Source organism: Emydura macquarii, unplaced genomic scaffold (genome assembly GCF_026122565.2).
Source record: "Emydura macquarii macquarii isolate MOO-44397 ecotype Brisbane River unplaced genomic scaffold, CSIRO-AGI_Emac_v2 contig_2696, whole genome shotgun sequence".
Lineage (NCBI taxonomy): Eukaryota > Metazoa > Chordata > Testudines > Chelidae > Emydura > Emydura macquarii.
The window spans coordinates 18,251-33,052 of NW_027132833.1; the positions used below are offsets into that span (position 1 = coordinate 18,251).

Sequence of the window (14,802 nt, forward strand, 5' to 3'; positions counted from 1 at the left end):
GAATGCCAGGACTAGACCCCAGTGGCAGGGATTTCCCCAGGCGAAGGGTGTCCTGGCTACAATTAGCAGCTGGTTATTTAGAAGTCAGTTGTTGATCTGTTTGATTTCCAGTGACATCATGTGTGTGGGAATTCCCCTCGATAGCAGCTTTTGCTCTATTTACACTTCTTAGCTTCCAGTCCAGAGATCTTGAAGCCAATTCCTTACCACAATTCGCTGTTGATTAATTAGAGACCAGTTATATGATCTCCTGAAATTAACAAGCAGCAAAATCAAGTGGCAGGATGTTCCACAGGCTAACATGTATGTTTACCTCCCTATAACCTCTCCTTAGGGCACTGTGATTCCAATGCTTTGCCGTAATTAGCTGCTGATTATTTGCATCCTGCTTGTTTGCTCTGAGGAGGCGCTCATTAAAATGATAAAGAATCAAACTCTGCTCTCTTGTGTCTTGGATTCTCAGAGGTTTGTCACCAGGGGCTGTTTATTTTGTCAGTGACTGGGACGTGAGTGGCAATGGGTAGGGTTGGAGTCAGGCCTAGTGGTTAGCATGGACATCTTTATCCAGGAAATGGTGGCAAGGGTCAGAGTCAAGGTGAAAGGCTGGGTGTCCTAGCCAAAGGTCTGTTGTCATCACTGGCCCCACAAATTTACCCTGAGCGGGGCCCCATTGCAAAATGTACGTAAGAGTTGCTGGAGTGAAAGGATGATCTCAAATAGCTGAGGTTCATGGAAGGAAGGTCATGCTCCGTTCAACAATAAGTGCTATAAACCACTGCAAGAGAACCTGAGGGAGACTAAATTAGCCCAAATGAAGAGGCCAAGACATAAGAATGGGGGTGAAAGGCTGGGTGTCCTAGCCAAAGGTCTGTTGTCATCACTGGCCCCACAGATTTACCCTGAGTGGGAGCTCCATTGCAAAAAGTATGTAAGAGTTTCTGGAGTGAGAGGATGATCTCAAATAGCTGAGATTCATGGGGAGTAGGTCAGGCTGCGTTCAACAATGTAAACAGGTGCAAGAGAACCAGACAGAGACTAAATTAGCCCAAACAAAGAAGCCAGGACATTATTCAAAGCCTGGCTTGAAATGACACAGAGTAAAAACAGAGAACATGAACTCAAGAAGTCCCGACCCGAACTTGGTGTGTCAGGGGTGGGGTGCAAAGAGGGGACGGGCTGCTGCAGCTACCGCTGCCACCGGGGTCCTTAGGGAAAGGGACGTTGGGGGGAGAATGAGGAAGAACACGTCACTGTCCTGACTGGCACCCCACCGTCTCCTGGGACCTTCGTCTTCCTAATCCTGGGAGAGAATATGACGAGCGGGACCCAGACGACACCGCCAGAGCCCCCGTGGCTGGATCCCAGCCCAAGGCTGTTGATTGGGGAGCTTGCCGTGGGGCTGAGCAGGTGGAGGGCACTAGGTACCAAAGCCCAGATTATGTTTAACACTGCTTCATGTTGGACAGGGACAGGGCTAATTTAACACTTTCGGCCCTTTGATTGCATCTAAATTAAGCAAAGTCAGAACCAGGTTAGTGGGCACAAAGCAAGCCAAGAGCACGAGCTATCGCAGCCAGGGGGAAGCGCTCTGCGCAGCCGCTGAAGGTTTGCTGGCTGACTCTTCCCACACGCCAGGCGGGGGAACTGATCTGGCAGTCGGCTCGAGGCTGTCTGCTCCCATTAGGCTGCCTGGGAGCCTGACTCTGCGGCAAGGCCTGGTTCCTGACACACACGACACAAGGTTTTCCCTTCCAGTGTCTGCAGCCCAAACATGTTGTCTTTGCGCTGCTGCCTGCAACCCAAACAAACCAGTTTTCCTGGCCTGTCTCTGCAATGCAGACGAAACCAAAGTGATTTCCCCTTGGCCACCCAAACAAATCAGCTTTGTCCTGTGTTCTCTGCAACCCAAACCAAACCCATCCTCTCCTGCGCCCTTGACATGCCAAACAAATTGGGATTTTCCCCTTTGCGGTGTCTGCCGCTCAAATTAAACAGCCTGGACTGTTTGTTGCATCCCTGGGCTACTGTGTGAGATCCCGTCTTCTCCTTAGCCAGGACGAGGGCAGTTGAAATCTGGGTCGGCTCAGGGCTGTGGCCTGCCCTGGGTGAACGCAGCTGGCACTGGGGAGCGGTTTCATAGAAACAAGGTAGAAAGTTGGCTCAAGATATAGCACAAGACAAATATAATCTATGTGTTTGCAGGCAAACAATGTGGGAACTGCCCAGGAGACACAGGGAAACAAGAACCACCTCCACCCAGGAATTTTAACTCCAACAGTTGAAACGTTGGCTGTCTAGGTGCTGAGAAATGCTGGAATTTTGTTGAGTAATCCTGAGATCTGCGTTAGAAAGCTAGAGATTTGGGTTAAAAATCCTGAAACGTGTCTGAAAAAAATTCTAAACTTTCACCTAATATTCGCCAGAGTTGGTTCAAACACAGTGAGAGTGGTCCCATTAACAATATTCTGCTGCCGATGGTTTCCTTTGTGGGCTCCTGCCACCATCTAGTGGCCACATCAGTTCAATGTCCTGGTGCATCTCCCACATCAGGGCTGGGTTTGTGTGTCAGCGTTGTACGGGGTTGGGGGGTGTAACGATCTTGAGGGTTCATTAAAGACCACACAATTGAATGAGGAAGGAATAGAACTTTAACAACACAGATTGGATTGACCCCCAGGTGTGCAGCTGGGAGCAGCCATGTTAGATCTGATGTAGGGCACGTCTCCCAATTCACTGCAGCTGGATGACAGCTGGCACCCCCTAGAGGGGAAAGACCCCATGCCCCATTCATCCCCCTCCCCTCCCGCCCGAGCCAGCCAGTCCTCCGCCCCGGGGCCGGATAGGAGCCAGAGCCGCATAGCGGGGAAATACATACATATAAATACATATATTTACTGATATATAAAAATATCTGAATAAAGAAAACAAAATAACAAGAAATTAGAAGTGACAAAATTGGTGACAAAATACTGGCTCATGAACGATTAGGAACAAATATTGGTGAATGAATAACTGGAGGGGTTTATTATTTAATTAAATGATAGAAATGTGATAATCAATAACAAAGCCGTGCTGTGACCTCCGTTGATAATATCGGGGCAGTGTGATGGTGTAATAACAATATCGGCTTGTTCAAATCAAATGGTGGCTGAGGCGCGGTGGTGAGATGTTATCGCCTCGCAGAGACAAACAGAAACAGCGTTAATGGATTACAAATTAGCTTTTCATACAAAGCAGCATCTAGGTGCTTCTGGAGGATGGTGCCGGGGAGCTGGTAGGTTATATTTATATGGAGGTGTGGAAGGATTTAAATTCTGTCGGTAAATGTCAGTAAATGTCATCACACACACACAAATCGAAAAATGTATTTCCATCCCCAACTGAAATTTACAGTGAGGCAAAGTGAGCAAAATGCTGCCTGAGAACATCTTAGAGCTTGGTTTAAGGACGTTGGTTTGGTAGATTGTGACATGGGAGGTTGACAAATTATGTTTTAATGGTTATAAATTTTTAACTCTTCATTTCTCCACCTCTGCTGTCATTACATCACTGTCTGGTCCCCCCGATATTTCCCGCAGCTGTGAACGTGGAAAGCAATAAAAATAGAAAAAAATGCTTCAAAATAACCCTGTGATGTTGTCCGTCAAAATTATAAAAACATCAGCACTGAATTCTGCCCAGCCTGTCTGTCTATAGCTATCGGTGTCTCGTGTGACATAATGTATCTTCCTGGGAATCAGGGAAAGAGTTTCCCAGGAAATGCTCCAGCCAAAAAAACCAAACCTGCCAGCAGAGCTGCGTGTCTGGGGGAGACAGGGGGAGAGGTTGGGGGTGCAGGATGCCTGGGTCCCATGCTCGTGTTGGCACTCTGAGGGGTTGGAGTTGGGGGATGCAGGACGTCTGGGTTATTGCATAATATACTATTGCAGCTCGTCATAGCGGGCTGTACCAAAGGCAAAGAGCAGACAAGACGGAGCTGAGACCAGAATCCGGTCCTGACCACAATGCAGTCAAGGGGTGACTTCAGATTGATCTTGGGGGAGCTGAGATCAGAATCTGGTCATGAAACATTTACACAGGGGCCACCTTCTGATTCAGATCCCTCAGAGTAAATCAAGAATTTTTTTTTTTAAAGAATATCTTTTTTTAAAAAAATCCCCTGATTAGTAAACCAAATCACAGAATTTTCGGCCAAATCTCAGGCCTTTTTGGTGCCCAAACTAGTGATTATTGAGCACTTAGGAATCCCATGCTGGGTCGACTCATGTTTCCTTGTGTGTCCTGGGCAGTTCCTAGGTTATTTGCCAGCAGTCACGTAGATTGTATTTGTTTTTTGCTGCATATTAATCCAACTTTCTCACTTCCTTGTTCTGAGAAACTGCTCCCAGCTGCCACCTGTTTCTCACTTTGCTTGGGTTGGCCAGAGGGAAGTTGGGGTACAGAGAACACCAGAGATCGTTTTGTTTGGGACTGAACCCAGCAGGGCGTGCCCTCCCACGCTGAGACAGGCATGTCCTGCCTCCGTTTACAAGTCAGCCCCCGCACTGCCCCGCTTCTATACCATGGCTCAGACCCTCAATCATGTGTCTCACTCATTGGGAAAGGGAGATCGTCTTTCTCCGAGTCCAGTCCCCGCCCTGCTGCCGGGCATCGCTGATTCATTTAAATTCCAACCTTCTGCAAATCCCTCGGAGTGAGATGATTCTCGGGAAACCTCCAGAGATGGGTTCAAACCGGGCTCTTCCCAGCCCTGATCCAGAGTCCCCGAGTCCCGCCCAAGAGTCTCACACGTCCCAAAGCAAGACAGGTTCAAAGGCAGTGGATCTCCAGGCCCAGGGCACTTGCCTAAGAGTCAGGGCAATTCTCCCAGCTTCTTGTGATGCCTCTTCTGCTGCCCTTAACTCAGGGCTCCTGCCAGAGGGCTGTTCCCAGTGCACTACCCCCAGACCTTTTCACCTGGGTTGGACCCCTGTTGAGCTCCTTCGCACAGGAAACACCCTACAGAAATATCCGTCTTTTTCCTGGTCTTGGCCAGCCCTGGCTCAGCTGCTTCTTCCCCTTCATCTAGGGGGCTGCAGGAGTTTTCTACCCAGTTGGGTTCCCCAGCTTTGGCTAGTTTTCTCCAGGAGCTCCCATAAAATCTGTCTCTGCTCTCAGGCAGCTCTCTCTTTTGTTCTCCTTTGCTCAGATGCTGGCGGGGTCTTTCCCAGAGGCCTTTCTCAGGCAGCTAACCAGTCCCAGGTGAATTAGACCTTAAAGAAGCAGTCACCATGGGGCAGGGTCAAAGACCCCCCGCAAAGGGGAAATCCACTTTCTGTTGGGTTTGCCAAGGTTGAGGAATGCCTAATTTTGTTCAGGTCTCAGAGAGCCCAAGGGAAAAGTCCATGTTGTTGGGGTCACAGACACAACAAAGCAACATTTTTTGTATCTGGGTTGTAGACATTGCACCGGGGTGTCTGATTTCTCTGCATCGCCAGCACAACACAGCAATGTCTGTTTCATCCATGTCACAGACAACCCAAAGGGCAAATCTAGTTCTGTTTGGTTGCAAAGACCGACAAGGAAAGTTTCTTGTGTTTAGCGCACAGGGGAGATGGGGACGTTTGTTTTGTTTGGGTCCCAGACAGAAAATCTGGATGGTTTTGTCTGGGCTGCAGAAACAGCCCAGGAGAGTTTCATTTTGTGTGGCTCTAAGGCGCTACCTGGCATTGTCACATCTGGTCACGGGCACAAAGCAGCAGCATCTATTTTCTCTGCATCGTGGACAGCATGTTTTCTCAGCATCTGGCCTGGGACTGTTGGACACACACCCCCAGGAACTCAGGACTGTCCCAGACCTCCCCACCTTCCGCTGCAAGTGCCAGATACCAGCCTCCTCCACCATAAACACAGAGCCCATCAAATAGACCCTACCAAAACAAGGAACTCCAATGCACATGCTTCTCTCACTGGGGCAAAGACAAGCGAGCGCACCACATATTGTGTCTGCAGATGATGCCCAGCTGCCACGGTGATGAGCACCAGGGTAAGAACCACTGGACAATCGGACTGGACACAGATCAAAGTCCGTTTGCTTTGGGATGGGGCCGTAAAAACTCTTGGCTCTGGGTTTCCAGGACAGACAAGGAAAGTTTGTGGCAGAAAATGTGGCTGTTTTTGTTTGGCTTCCATGCACCCGCAGCCAGGTGTTCCCACCCACCACGGAGCCCTTTGGCGACCTCCCTCCCCGTAGCTATTGGGCTAGTCAAACAGGAGTGGCACAAGTGCCCCTTATCAGCCAAGCTCCCTCCCTAGGGGCACAGGAGGCCAGGCTGAGAACAACAGGAGCTGGTGTGTCCAAACAACAGGGTAAATCTGGGTTGTGTTGCACCCACCTACGGGTGGGTATATACAGGTGGAAGCCCATATAAGGAGGACATGAACTGAGGTCTCCAGCTTCAGCACTCGGACGTGGGAAAGGTAAGGGCCATCGCCGAACAGTTCTTGCTCTGATGTTGGGTGCAGCTGCTGCAATTTAGGGTTAGAGTTGGCTCTCTCCAGTCAGCCATTCCACCCCAGAGGAATGTGTCGGGTGAGGGCTCCCTATATAAACAGCCCCTGAGCCCCACCCCAGAGGAGCCGCATCTCAGATTCAACTAATGGATATGGTAGGAATTTTCCAGTTCCCGGTGCCTAGAAATTAGCATTTGCAAGAAACTAATGGTTTGAAAATAACAAACCCAGCAGAATTTTCTCCCCTCTGTCTGTTTTTCCAGCCTTTATGCCAAGAACCCCTGCCATGATGCTCCAGTTCCTTTTCCTCACTGTGGTTGCAGCCAGCGTCTGCAGAGGTAGGAGCAGTGGGTAGGAGTGGGTAGGAGTGGCTGGGTGGAAAAGGCTGTGAGCAGGGTGATGACCTGTGCTGGGTTTGGAGTGGGACAAGGGCTCGCTCCTCAGACTCCCCGCAGCAGTGCTGGGCGAGGAGTCCCTTTATAACCAGCTCCCACAGCCCACCCCAGAGGCGGCTGCATCTCACGTCTGATTTATCGTCCTCTAGGTCAAGACCAGTCGGTAACAGCCTCATTCTCTGGGCTCTATGGAGGCACCGTGGGGGATGAATTCTCTCAAACCTCTTATGAGATTGTCGGTCCCATCACTGCAGTGAAGATCTGGACCGGTGTTGCGACTCTCCATGGGTAAGATCTGGGCTACCAGGGGGCTGCAGGTCAGAAGTGAGGGTCACTGGCAGACCTGGGGAAGGGGGTAGCCCAGGGCTGGGCTAGCAGGGGGCTGTGGGTCGGGAGTGAGGAGTGCTGTGCCATCTCCCCAGGATCCAGGTTTCCTACGGGAATGTGTGGAGCAATCTGAACGGGGCAGCCTGGGGCACGATGGTGGAGATGTACCTGGAGCCGAATGAGAACATCGTGCAGGTGCAGGGAAGCTACGCCTACTGGGTCGTCACCTCCTTGACCTTCATCACCAGCCTGGGGCGAACCTTCGTCTTCGGCAACCAGAGCGGCAGCACCTTCCTGGCACTGCCCCTGGACCAGGGCGCCGTGCTGCGGGCTGTCAGTGGGCGGGCCGGGACATACCTCTATGCCATCGGCTTCCATTGGGGCGCCTACCCCACCAAGGCGATGCCCTGCAAAGCTTGAGCCAAGCCAGCAGCCGACAGGCCACCCTGCCGGGCCAGGGGTGCCGGGGAGCCAATAAACACAGCAGCTGCAACCAGCCCCGTGTCCTGCGTGTGTTTGAGATGCGGAGTGGCCCGCATGCACTGTAAGGAGAGCATCAACCCATCCTGCTGCCTAGGGCTGGCAGCCCGGATGCCTGGGTCCCATTTCCCATCCCGGATGCCTGGGTCCCATTTGCCCTCCCTTCCTTCCTCACTGCTCTGGACACCTGGTTCCTATTCCTCCTCTGTTCCCTCCCCACTGTTCTGGACGCCAGGGTCCCATTACCCATCCTTGTCTCTGGGGACACTGCAGGGCCTGCTAGGGGAGCTGTCCTGGACACCTGGGTCCTATTCCTCATCACGGTCTCTGGAGGACTGCAGGGTCCCCTAGGGAAGCTGTCCCAGACACCTGGGTCCCATTCCAATTTTGGTCTTTCTCTACCATTCCTGGGGTGTTGTGGAGCCTCTAGGGGAGTTGATCCAGACTCCTGGGTCCCATTCTCTGCCCCAGTCTCTGGGGGTGCTGATAGGAGCTGTCCCGGATGCCTGGGTTCCCTTCCCCATCCTAGTCCCTGGGGTCACTGCGGGGCCCTGAAGGGAGCTGTCCTGGATGCCTGGGTCCCACTCCCCATCCCAGTCCCTGGAGGGCGCTGCGGGACTCCTTAAGGATGCTGTCCTGGACTCCTGGATCTTGTTCCATGTCGTGCTGTCTCCCCCACCTCCCCACAGAGGCCTAAACACATTGCCCTGGACACCTGGATCCCATTCCCAGTCCCCGTCGCTGTCCATCCGCGGGGTTATGTCCAAAACACAAGCACCAGTGTACACACCCCCACCCCTGCTCTCTAGCCTAACAACGTCACAGGTGTAGGGACCAATGGGTCCCAGCCCAGGGGGCTTCTCCGCATAATGGCATGACTCCAGAGGGGGAAGGAAATAGCTCTGACAGAGAAACTGCTAAAACCCTTGCCTTTTTAGACACTATAACAAAGGTCATTGGTAGTTACTGGACCTTAGCTCAGGCTAGATGGGCAGTTAGGCCTGAACCCTCTTTTCTTGCTCAGTCAGGACAAGATTAATGATCGTGCTGGGCGCCGTTTCCGAGCACCTACCGGAAAAAAATAGGGGGTGCTCAGCACTCTTTGGGGCTCGCCTGGCCAGCGATCTGGCGCTGCTCCAGTGGTGCCCTTAGTGCTTCGCAGCCCATCCGCTGATTGGTGCGGAGTGGGCTGGCACAGGTGCTGGCCGGGCACCAGTTGGGGCTGGAGGGAGAAGGGGGATGTTTTGCGCTGGCTGGGGCTTGGGGGTGGGGAGGGGCTGCTCTGCTCTAGGAGAAGGGGCAGGATGGGGGGCGGGGTCTAGCCCCTGAAGGGGGAGTGCACGCGCTGCCCACTGACCAGAGATCCGGGCCAGCCCTGACTGTGGCCCCGTTCACCCCCCGCCTCTTTCCCCCCAACTCCATGTCTTCCCCCAGTTCCCCTGCCCCCAGGCACCCATGGGCAAAAGGAGGAGTTGGCACCTTTTGCTTTCTCCCGGTCATCTTCTTATCCTATTTTGTCATATTTTTTCCCGACGGCTGGACTAAACATCTCGAATCAATTAGTTATGACACTTGTGCCCCATTATCCACGGTTTCTTCATTTTCATCACCTCAGTCCTAACCTTAGATCAGAGGAACGTTGGCACTTCAATGGTTGCTACAATTGTAACCTAAATGACTCTTTTCTTTTGCCTGATCTCAGTCTTTGGGTCACATGTTCTGGGCCCATTGCTCATGCTATCCCAACTCAATTTAAAACCATCGTTCACTTTCCCTTAGGTCCGGTGCAGGCCTATATTCCTGCAGCTTCTAAGTGCCTAAATCCTTTTCGAAAATAGGATCGAGACTTCTAAATCAGTGATGCAGCGCAATGCTGAGCGCAGCAACACCAGAATACCTTCGCAAAACTGGGCCTATGGGGGAAAAAATCAAGCTTTTCACCAGCTGAACTGTCGTATATTTTGAGATGCCTTGGTTTCCCAAACTTTCCTAAAGGACGTCACATCTCAGCGAGCCTTCCCTTCTTTTGTTCTGTTTTCTTTGGATCAGCCTCCTTGGTTGGATATGTACGATCCCCGAGGACTGACTTCATCTACTGTCTCTGCAGCATGGCCGTTAATTGTGCTTTTGTCCTGTTTTGGATAGTCATGTCAATGTGCAGGCATTTTGTTTTTACCGCGTTCACAGATGACCCATATTCCTCGCTAATCCATTTTACAGACTCCAATATTCGCTGCAGTAAAGTATATATATATAAAAACCAACAGGGATTTAGATCGAAAGTCAATGAGTCCCAAATACTGGTGGTTATATCTATAAATGAGATTCCCCCAGCCAGCAACAAATAGCTTCTGATCACCTCATTGGTTATTCAGAAGACAAAACCACAGTTCCCTTAAAGCCATCCAGCCCTATGGCTACCACCCAGACAGCCAAGTCAAATATGACAGGGCTTACTGAAAATCTTGTCTATCACATATAAAAAAATTTCTACCCAGCCCAAAGGACTGGACACATTAACAAACAGGTCAATGAATAGTTCAGAGCTTACCCAAATACATGCTTGAAGCCAATGCTTATTAACTACACTAATATTTATTTAAAAAAGAAAAAGAGAAAGAAAGAGAGAATATTGGTTGAAAGATCATTATCCATACAAATGCGAATCAAATTCATAGGTCAGTTTCCAAGTAGAGATGATAACCGAGTTGCAAAGTTCTTTTAGGATCAGGTTTGTAGCAGTGGTGGAATAAACTACTAATTTGCAAAAGTCTCTGCAAATTACCCATACAGTTTGGGGGTCATTTGGGGGTTGTTTAGAGCTTCCTTGTTAGAAATTCAGTGCAAAGAAATGAAGCAAGAAATGAAGACAAAATGGAGACATTTTCAGGGCCTTGTATACCCTCTGCCATGTGGCTGGAAGTTCTTTGTCTTAGCTTGTGGAAATTCACAGAAACAAGATGGAGTCCAGGGTCACAGGATCAAGTCACATGTTTTGTTGAGTCATACGAGCCGCCATTATTCTGGCTAAAGCGTCCCCAGGAAGGCTCACCGGAGGGGGATAGCTCCTTCTATGTCTCATTGTGAGAGCTGTGTTCTTTGTCGGGCCATTAACTGGCCTTGTTCATTCACAAAGCAACTAGACTGGATACAAACTGTTACCCCAGGAGCAAACACTTCAGAAATCCAGAGGAAAAGTCATATTTATAATTTCAGATACAAAGATGATACATACATATAAATAGGATAATTGTTCTCAGCAAATCATAATGTTTTCATCGATACCTTGCATGATGTACTTTGTATAAGATTTGTTGCAATTATATAACTGTGGTAGCAACAATGATATGCATGGTCATATTTTAATCATACGTCACAGGGGTGTACGTGCAATGGACAGGCAAAGTGGAATAAAAATTCTTGCATTTTATCCCCAGCTCTAGGAGGGGAGTGGGGTTTAGTGGGTTAGAGCGGGGGGGGGGGGGGGAGGAGGGAACTGGAAGCCAGGACTCCTGGGTTCTATCCCCAGCTCTGGGAGGGGAGTGGGGTCTAGTGAATCAGAACTAACTGTGATCAAAAGAAAATAGATTTCCTCAATGTTCTTGGCAACCCAAACACCAGCAGATTTCCCCGCTGGGATGTTTGCCACTCAACCAAATCCTCTGGACCACACATCGCACCCCTGAGCTAATGCCAGAGACCCCACAATGTCCTTAACTCGCCGCTGCCGGCTATGGAAGATTGCAGTCTCTGACACTGGGAGTGGTTATTTAGGAACAAGGAGGTGAGAAATTTGGATTAAGATATAGCCAAAGACAAATACAGTCTATGTGTCTTCTGGCAAACAACCTGGGAACTGCCCTTGATACACAAGGAAACGTGAACCGCCCCAGCATGGGATACGTAAATGTTGAGAAATCGCTAGTCTAGGCAACTAAAAGGCCTGAGATTTGCTTTAATAGTTAGGAGATTTAAAAAATCTTAGTAAAAATTAAAGGTATTTTTTATTTGTCTTCTGTGTGGGTAGGCGTCACCTGTGAGAATTCAGGATTTAGTCCAGGGGATCTGAGATTGAAATCCAGCCCCAGTATAGGTGGAGTCAGGGCTGAATTCTGATCCCAGCTCCCCTGGGGTCAATCCGAAGTCACCTCCTGACTGCGTGGAGTCAGGGCCAGATTCTGATCTCAGTTATCCCTTCTTTGTGTTTGGTACAATCAGATACGATGAGTTGCAATAATAAAATCCGTAGTAACTTCTGCTGGCAGTTTTGCTGGGTTGGGTTTTTTGGCTGGAGTATTTCTTGGGAAAAGCTCCAGCTCCCAGGGAGATGCGTTGTACCACGAGATGCACTCAGAGCTACATATATATACATGCAATGCAGATAGATTCATCAGCTATCTAGTCCCACTTTTAGGTGCTGCTTTGTCTGAAAAAGTAATTTGTAATCCGTTAGCGGCTGGGCTTGTGGGGCCATAGGCGTGACTTCATGGCGTTTCTTTGTTTGTCTCTGTGAGGCAATAACTTTTGAATGCCACTCTTAAACCCCCATTTGTTTTTAATAAGCCTATATTATTAATTATTGCACCGCTATTGTATTGTCATAATGCATGGATAATTATTAATAGGGGTTGTTGCATTGTTTTATGATCAATTATCACATCTCTATTTCTGTCATTACACGATAAACCGCTCTTTTTATTATTTATTAATATTTTTCCTAATCTTTAATGATCCAGTATTTTATCACCACTTAAGACATTTTATTTCTTATTATATAGTTTTCTTTATTAAGATATTTTTATATATAAGTAAATTAATACTAAATGCATTTCCTCCCTAGGCTCCAATCTGGCCTACGGAGGGGAATTGGCTGGCTCGGCAGGTGGGGAGAGAGATAGGTGGCTTTCAGCCTGTCACTTGTGTCCCATCCAGGATGCTGCTGCAAATCCTAGTTGTGACCCTCGTCCTCCTGGCTAACTTGGTCTCAGAAAATGCAGGTGAGTAGAACAAACATACAGCTCTGCCAGTGCCCCTCAGTCATGACCCGCAGCCCCCTGCTGTTCCCCAGGCTCACCTGCGGAGAGTGAGGACATCTGCCCAGACCTTCATTGCTGTGTTGGGACCAACAATCTCCAGTGACGCTTTCCCCATGAGCCCAGAGATAGATGCTGTAACGGGGTAGGCCTGACTTATAGGAAACTAAACCAGACATGAGATGTGTCCACCGCTGGGGTGGAGCAGCTGTTTAGACAGGTGCTAAGTCTCACTCTAAATTTCAACTGCAGAAGCTGAGATTGGAGCAAAAGAATGTTTTTTTTCTCCCCAGAGGAAACAATTGGACTGAAGCACTGAAGATAGAGATGTCATTTAAAGTCTTCCTTAAATCGATTTCCACCTGTACATACCCATGCTGTAGGTGGGTGCAACACAGCTCAGATTTACCCTGGCACTTGGATATGCCAGCTCCTGTTGTTCCCAGCCCGGCCTCCTGTGCCCTGAGGAAGAGAGCTTGGCCAATAAGGGGCATTTGTCCCACTCCTGTTTGACTAGCCCGATAATTACGGGGAGGGAGGTTGACAAAGGGCTCTGAGGTGGGCAGGAAGCCCTGGTTGCAGGTGCATGGAAACAGCCACATTTTCTGACACAAACTTTCCTTGAAACCCAAAGCCAAGAGTTTTTATGGCCGCATCTCAAAGTGAACAGGCTTTGATCTGTGTCCGGTCTGATTCTCCAGTAGTTCTTACCCCAGCACTCACCACCATGGCAGCTGGGTGCTATCCACAGACTCCACTTGCTCACCTACCCTCTCCCCAAAGAGAGAAGCATGTGCACTGGAGTTCCTTATTTTGGTAGTGTATATTTGATGCGAGGCAACTGGTGCTTGAAGTGGAAGATGGGGAGGCTTGGGACAGTCCTGAGTTCCAGGAGGAGTTTGTCCAACAGTCTCAGACCAGATGCTGAGAATGTGTCTTGGGTACAACCTGGAGGCAACAGACAATACCATGTTGGGTCCAGGGCCCAGACAAAACAAACAGTCCTGGATGTTTTTTTCAATTAAAAAAACCCCAAATGAACAAACTTTCCCATGTGTTTCCCACGTCCAAAACAAAATAGATTCTCTTTGATGGTCTTTGCAACCCTCTGTGTTTTCTGAGACAGAAGAATAAGACATTGCTGTGTTGTGGGTGTGACACAGACAAAATAGTTGGGGGAGAGATCTGATGCAATCTGTTGGAGAAAACTGGCCGGAGCTGGGGAACCCAGGAATAAAACTAAAGGACAATCCCATTATCCTGAATAAAAGGATGGTAATTAATGTCAATCAACATGTGTTTATGGAAAATAAAACCTGTCAAACTAACTTGGTATCTTTTTGTGATAAGATTAAAAGTTTGGTTGATATAGTGTGGATGTATTCTGCTTAGACTTCTGTAAGATATTTGGTACCACACAACATTTTGAGGAAAAAACTAGAACAATATAAAATTAACACAGCACACAATAAATGGATTAAAAACTGGCTAACTGATAGGTCTCAAAATGTAACTGTAAGTGGTGTTTTGTCAGCAAGTGGGTGTGTTTCTGGTGGAGTCCCACAAGGATCGATTCTTAGCCCTACTCTATTTAATATTTTATCAGTGACCTGGAAGAAAACACGAAATCATCACTGATAAAGTTTGCGATGACACAAAAATTGGAGGAGTGGTAAACAATAAAGAGGGTGGGTCACTGATTCAGAGCAATTTGGATCACTTGGTAAACTGGGCACGGGCAAACAATGTGTGTTTTAATATAGCTAAATGTAAATGTATTCATCTAGGAGCAAAGAATTTCAGCCATATTTACATGGGGGACTCTATCCTAGGAAGTCGTGATTCTGAAAATTTGGGGGTCGTGGTGAATAATCAACTGAACACAAGCTCCTATGCAAGACTATGGCCAAAACAGCCAGTGTGATCCTGGGATGCATAAACAGAGAAATCTCGAGTAGGAGTAAAGAGGTTATTTTACCTCTATATTTGGCACTGGTGTGACCACTGCTGGAATCCTGTGTCCAGGTCTGGTGCCCATAGTTCAAGAAGGATGTTGATAAATAGGAGAGGTGGCA

At 48.8% G+C, this 14,802-nt stretch overlaps 1 protein-coding gene across 1 annotated transcript; it reads left to right on the plus strand.

The window, feature by feature from the left end:
• The first annotated feature begins 6,781 nt into the window (after positions 1–6,781).
• Positions 6,782–7,634, plus strand: LOC137164787 (zymogen granule membrane protein 16-like). The gene is made up of 3 exons (XM_067565734.1): positions 6,782–6,830; positions 7,037–7,175; positions 7,310–7,634. The coding sequence occupies exons 1-3, from the start codon at positions 6,782–6,784 to the stop codon at positions 7,632–7,634; spliced, it is 513 nt and encodes a 170-aa protein (XP_067421835.1).
• The last annotated feature ends 7,168 nt before the right edge of the window (positions 7,635–14,802 follow it).

Excerpts from the sequence above, each read along its gene's own strand:
- LOC137164787 (XM_067565734.1), top strand. The coding sequence starts at position 6,782 with ATGCTCCAGTTCCTTTTCCTCACTGTGGTTGCAGCCAGCGTCTGCAGA. Across the intron at positions 6,831-7,036 it reads TGCAGCCAGCGTCTGCAGAG|GTCAAGACCAGTCGGTAACA; the intron begins GTAGGAGCAGTG and ends ATCGTCCTCTAG. Across the intron at positions 7,176-7,309 it reads GGTGTTGCGACTCTCCATGG|GATCCAGGTTTCCTACGGGA; the intron begins GTAAGATCTGGG and ends CCATCTCCCCAG.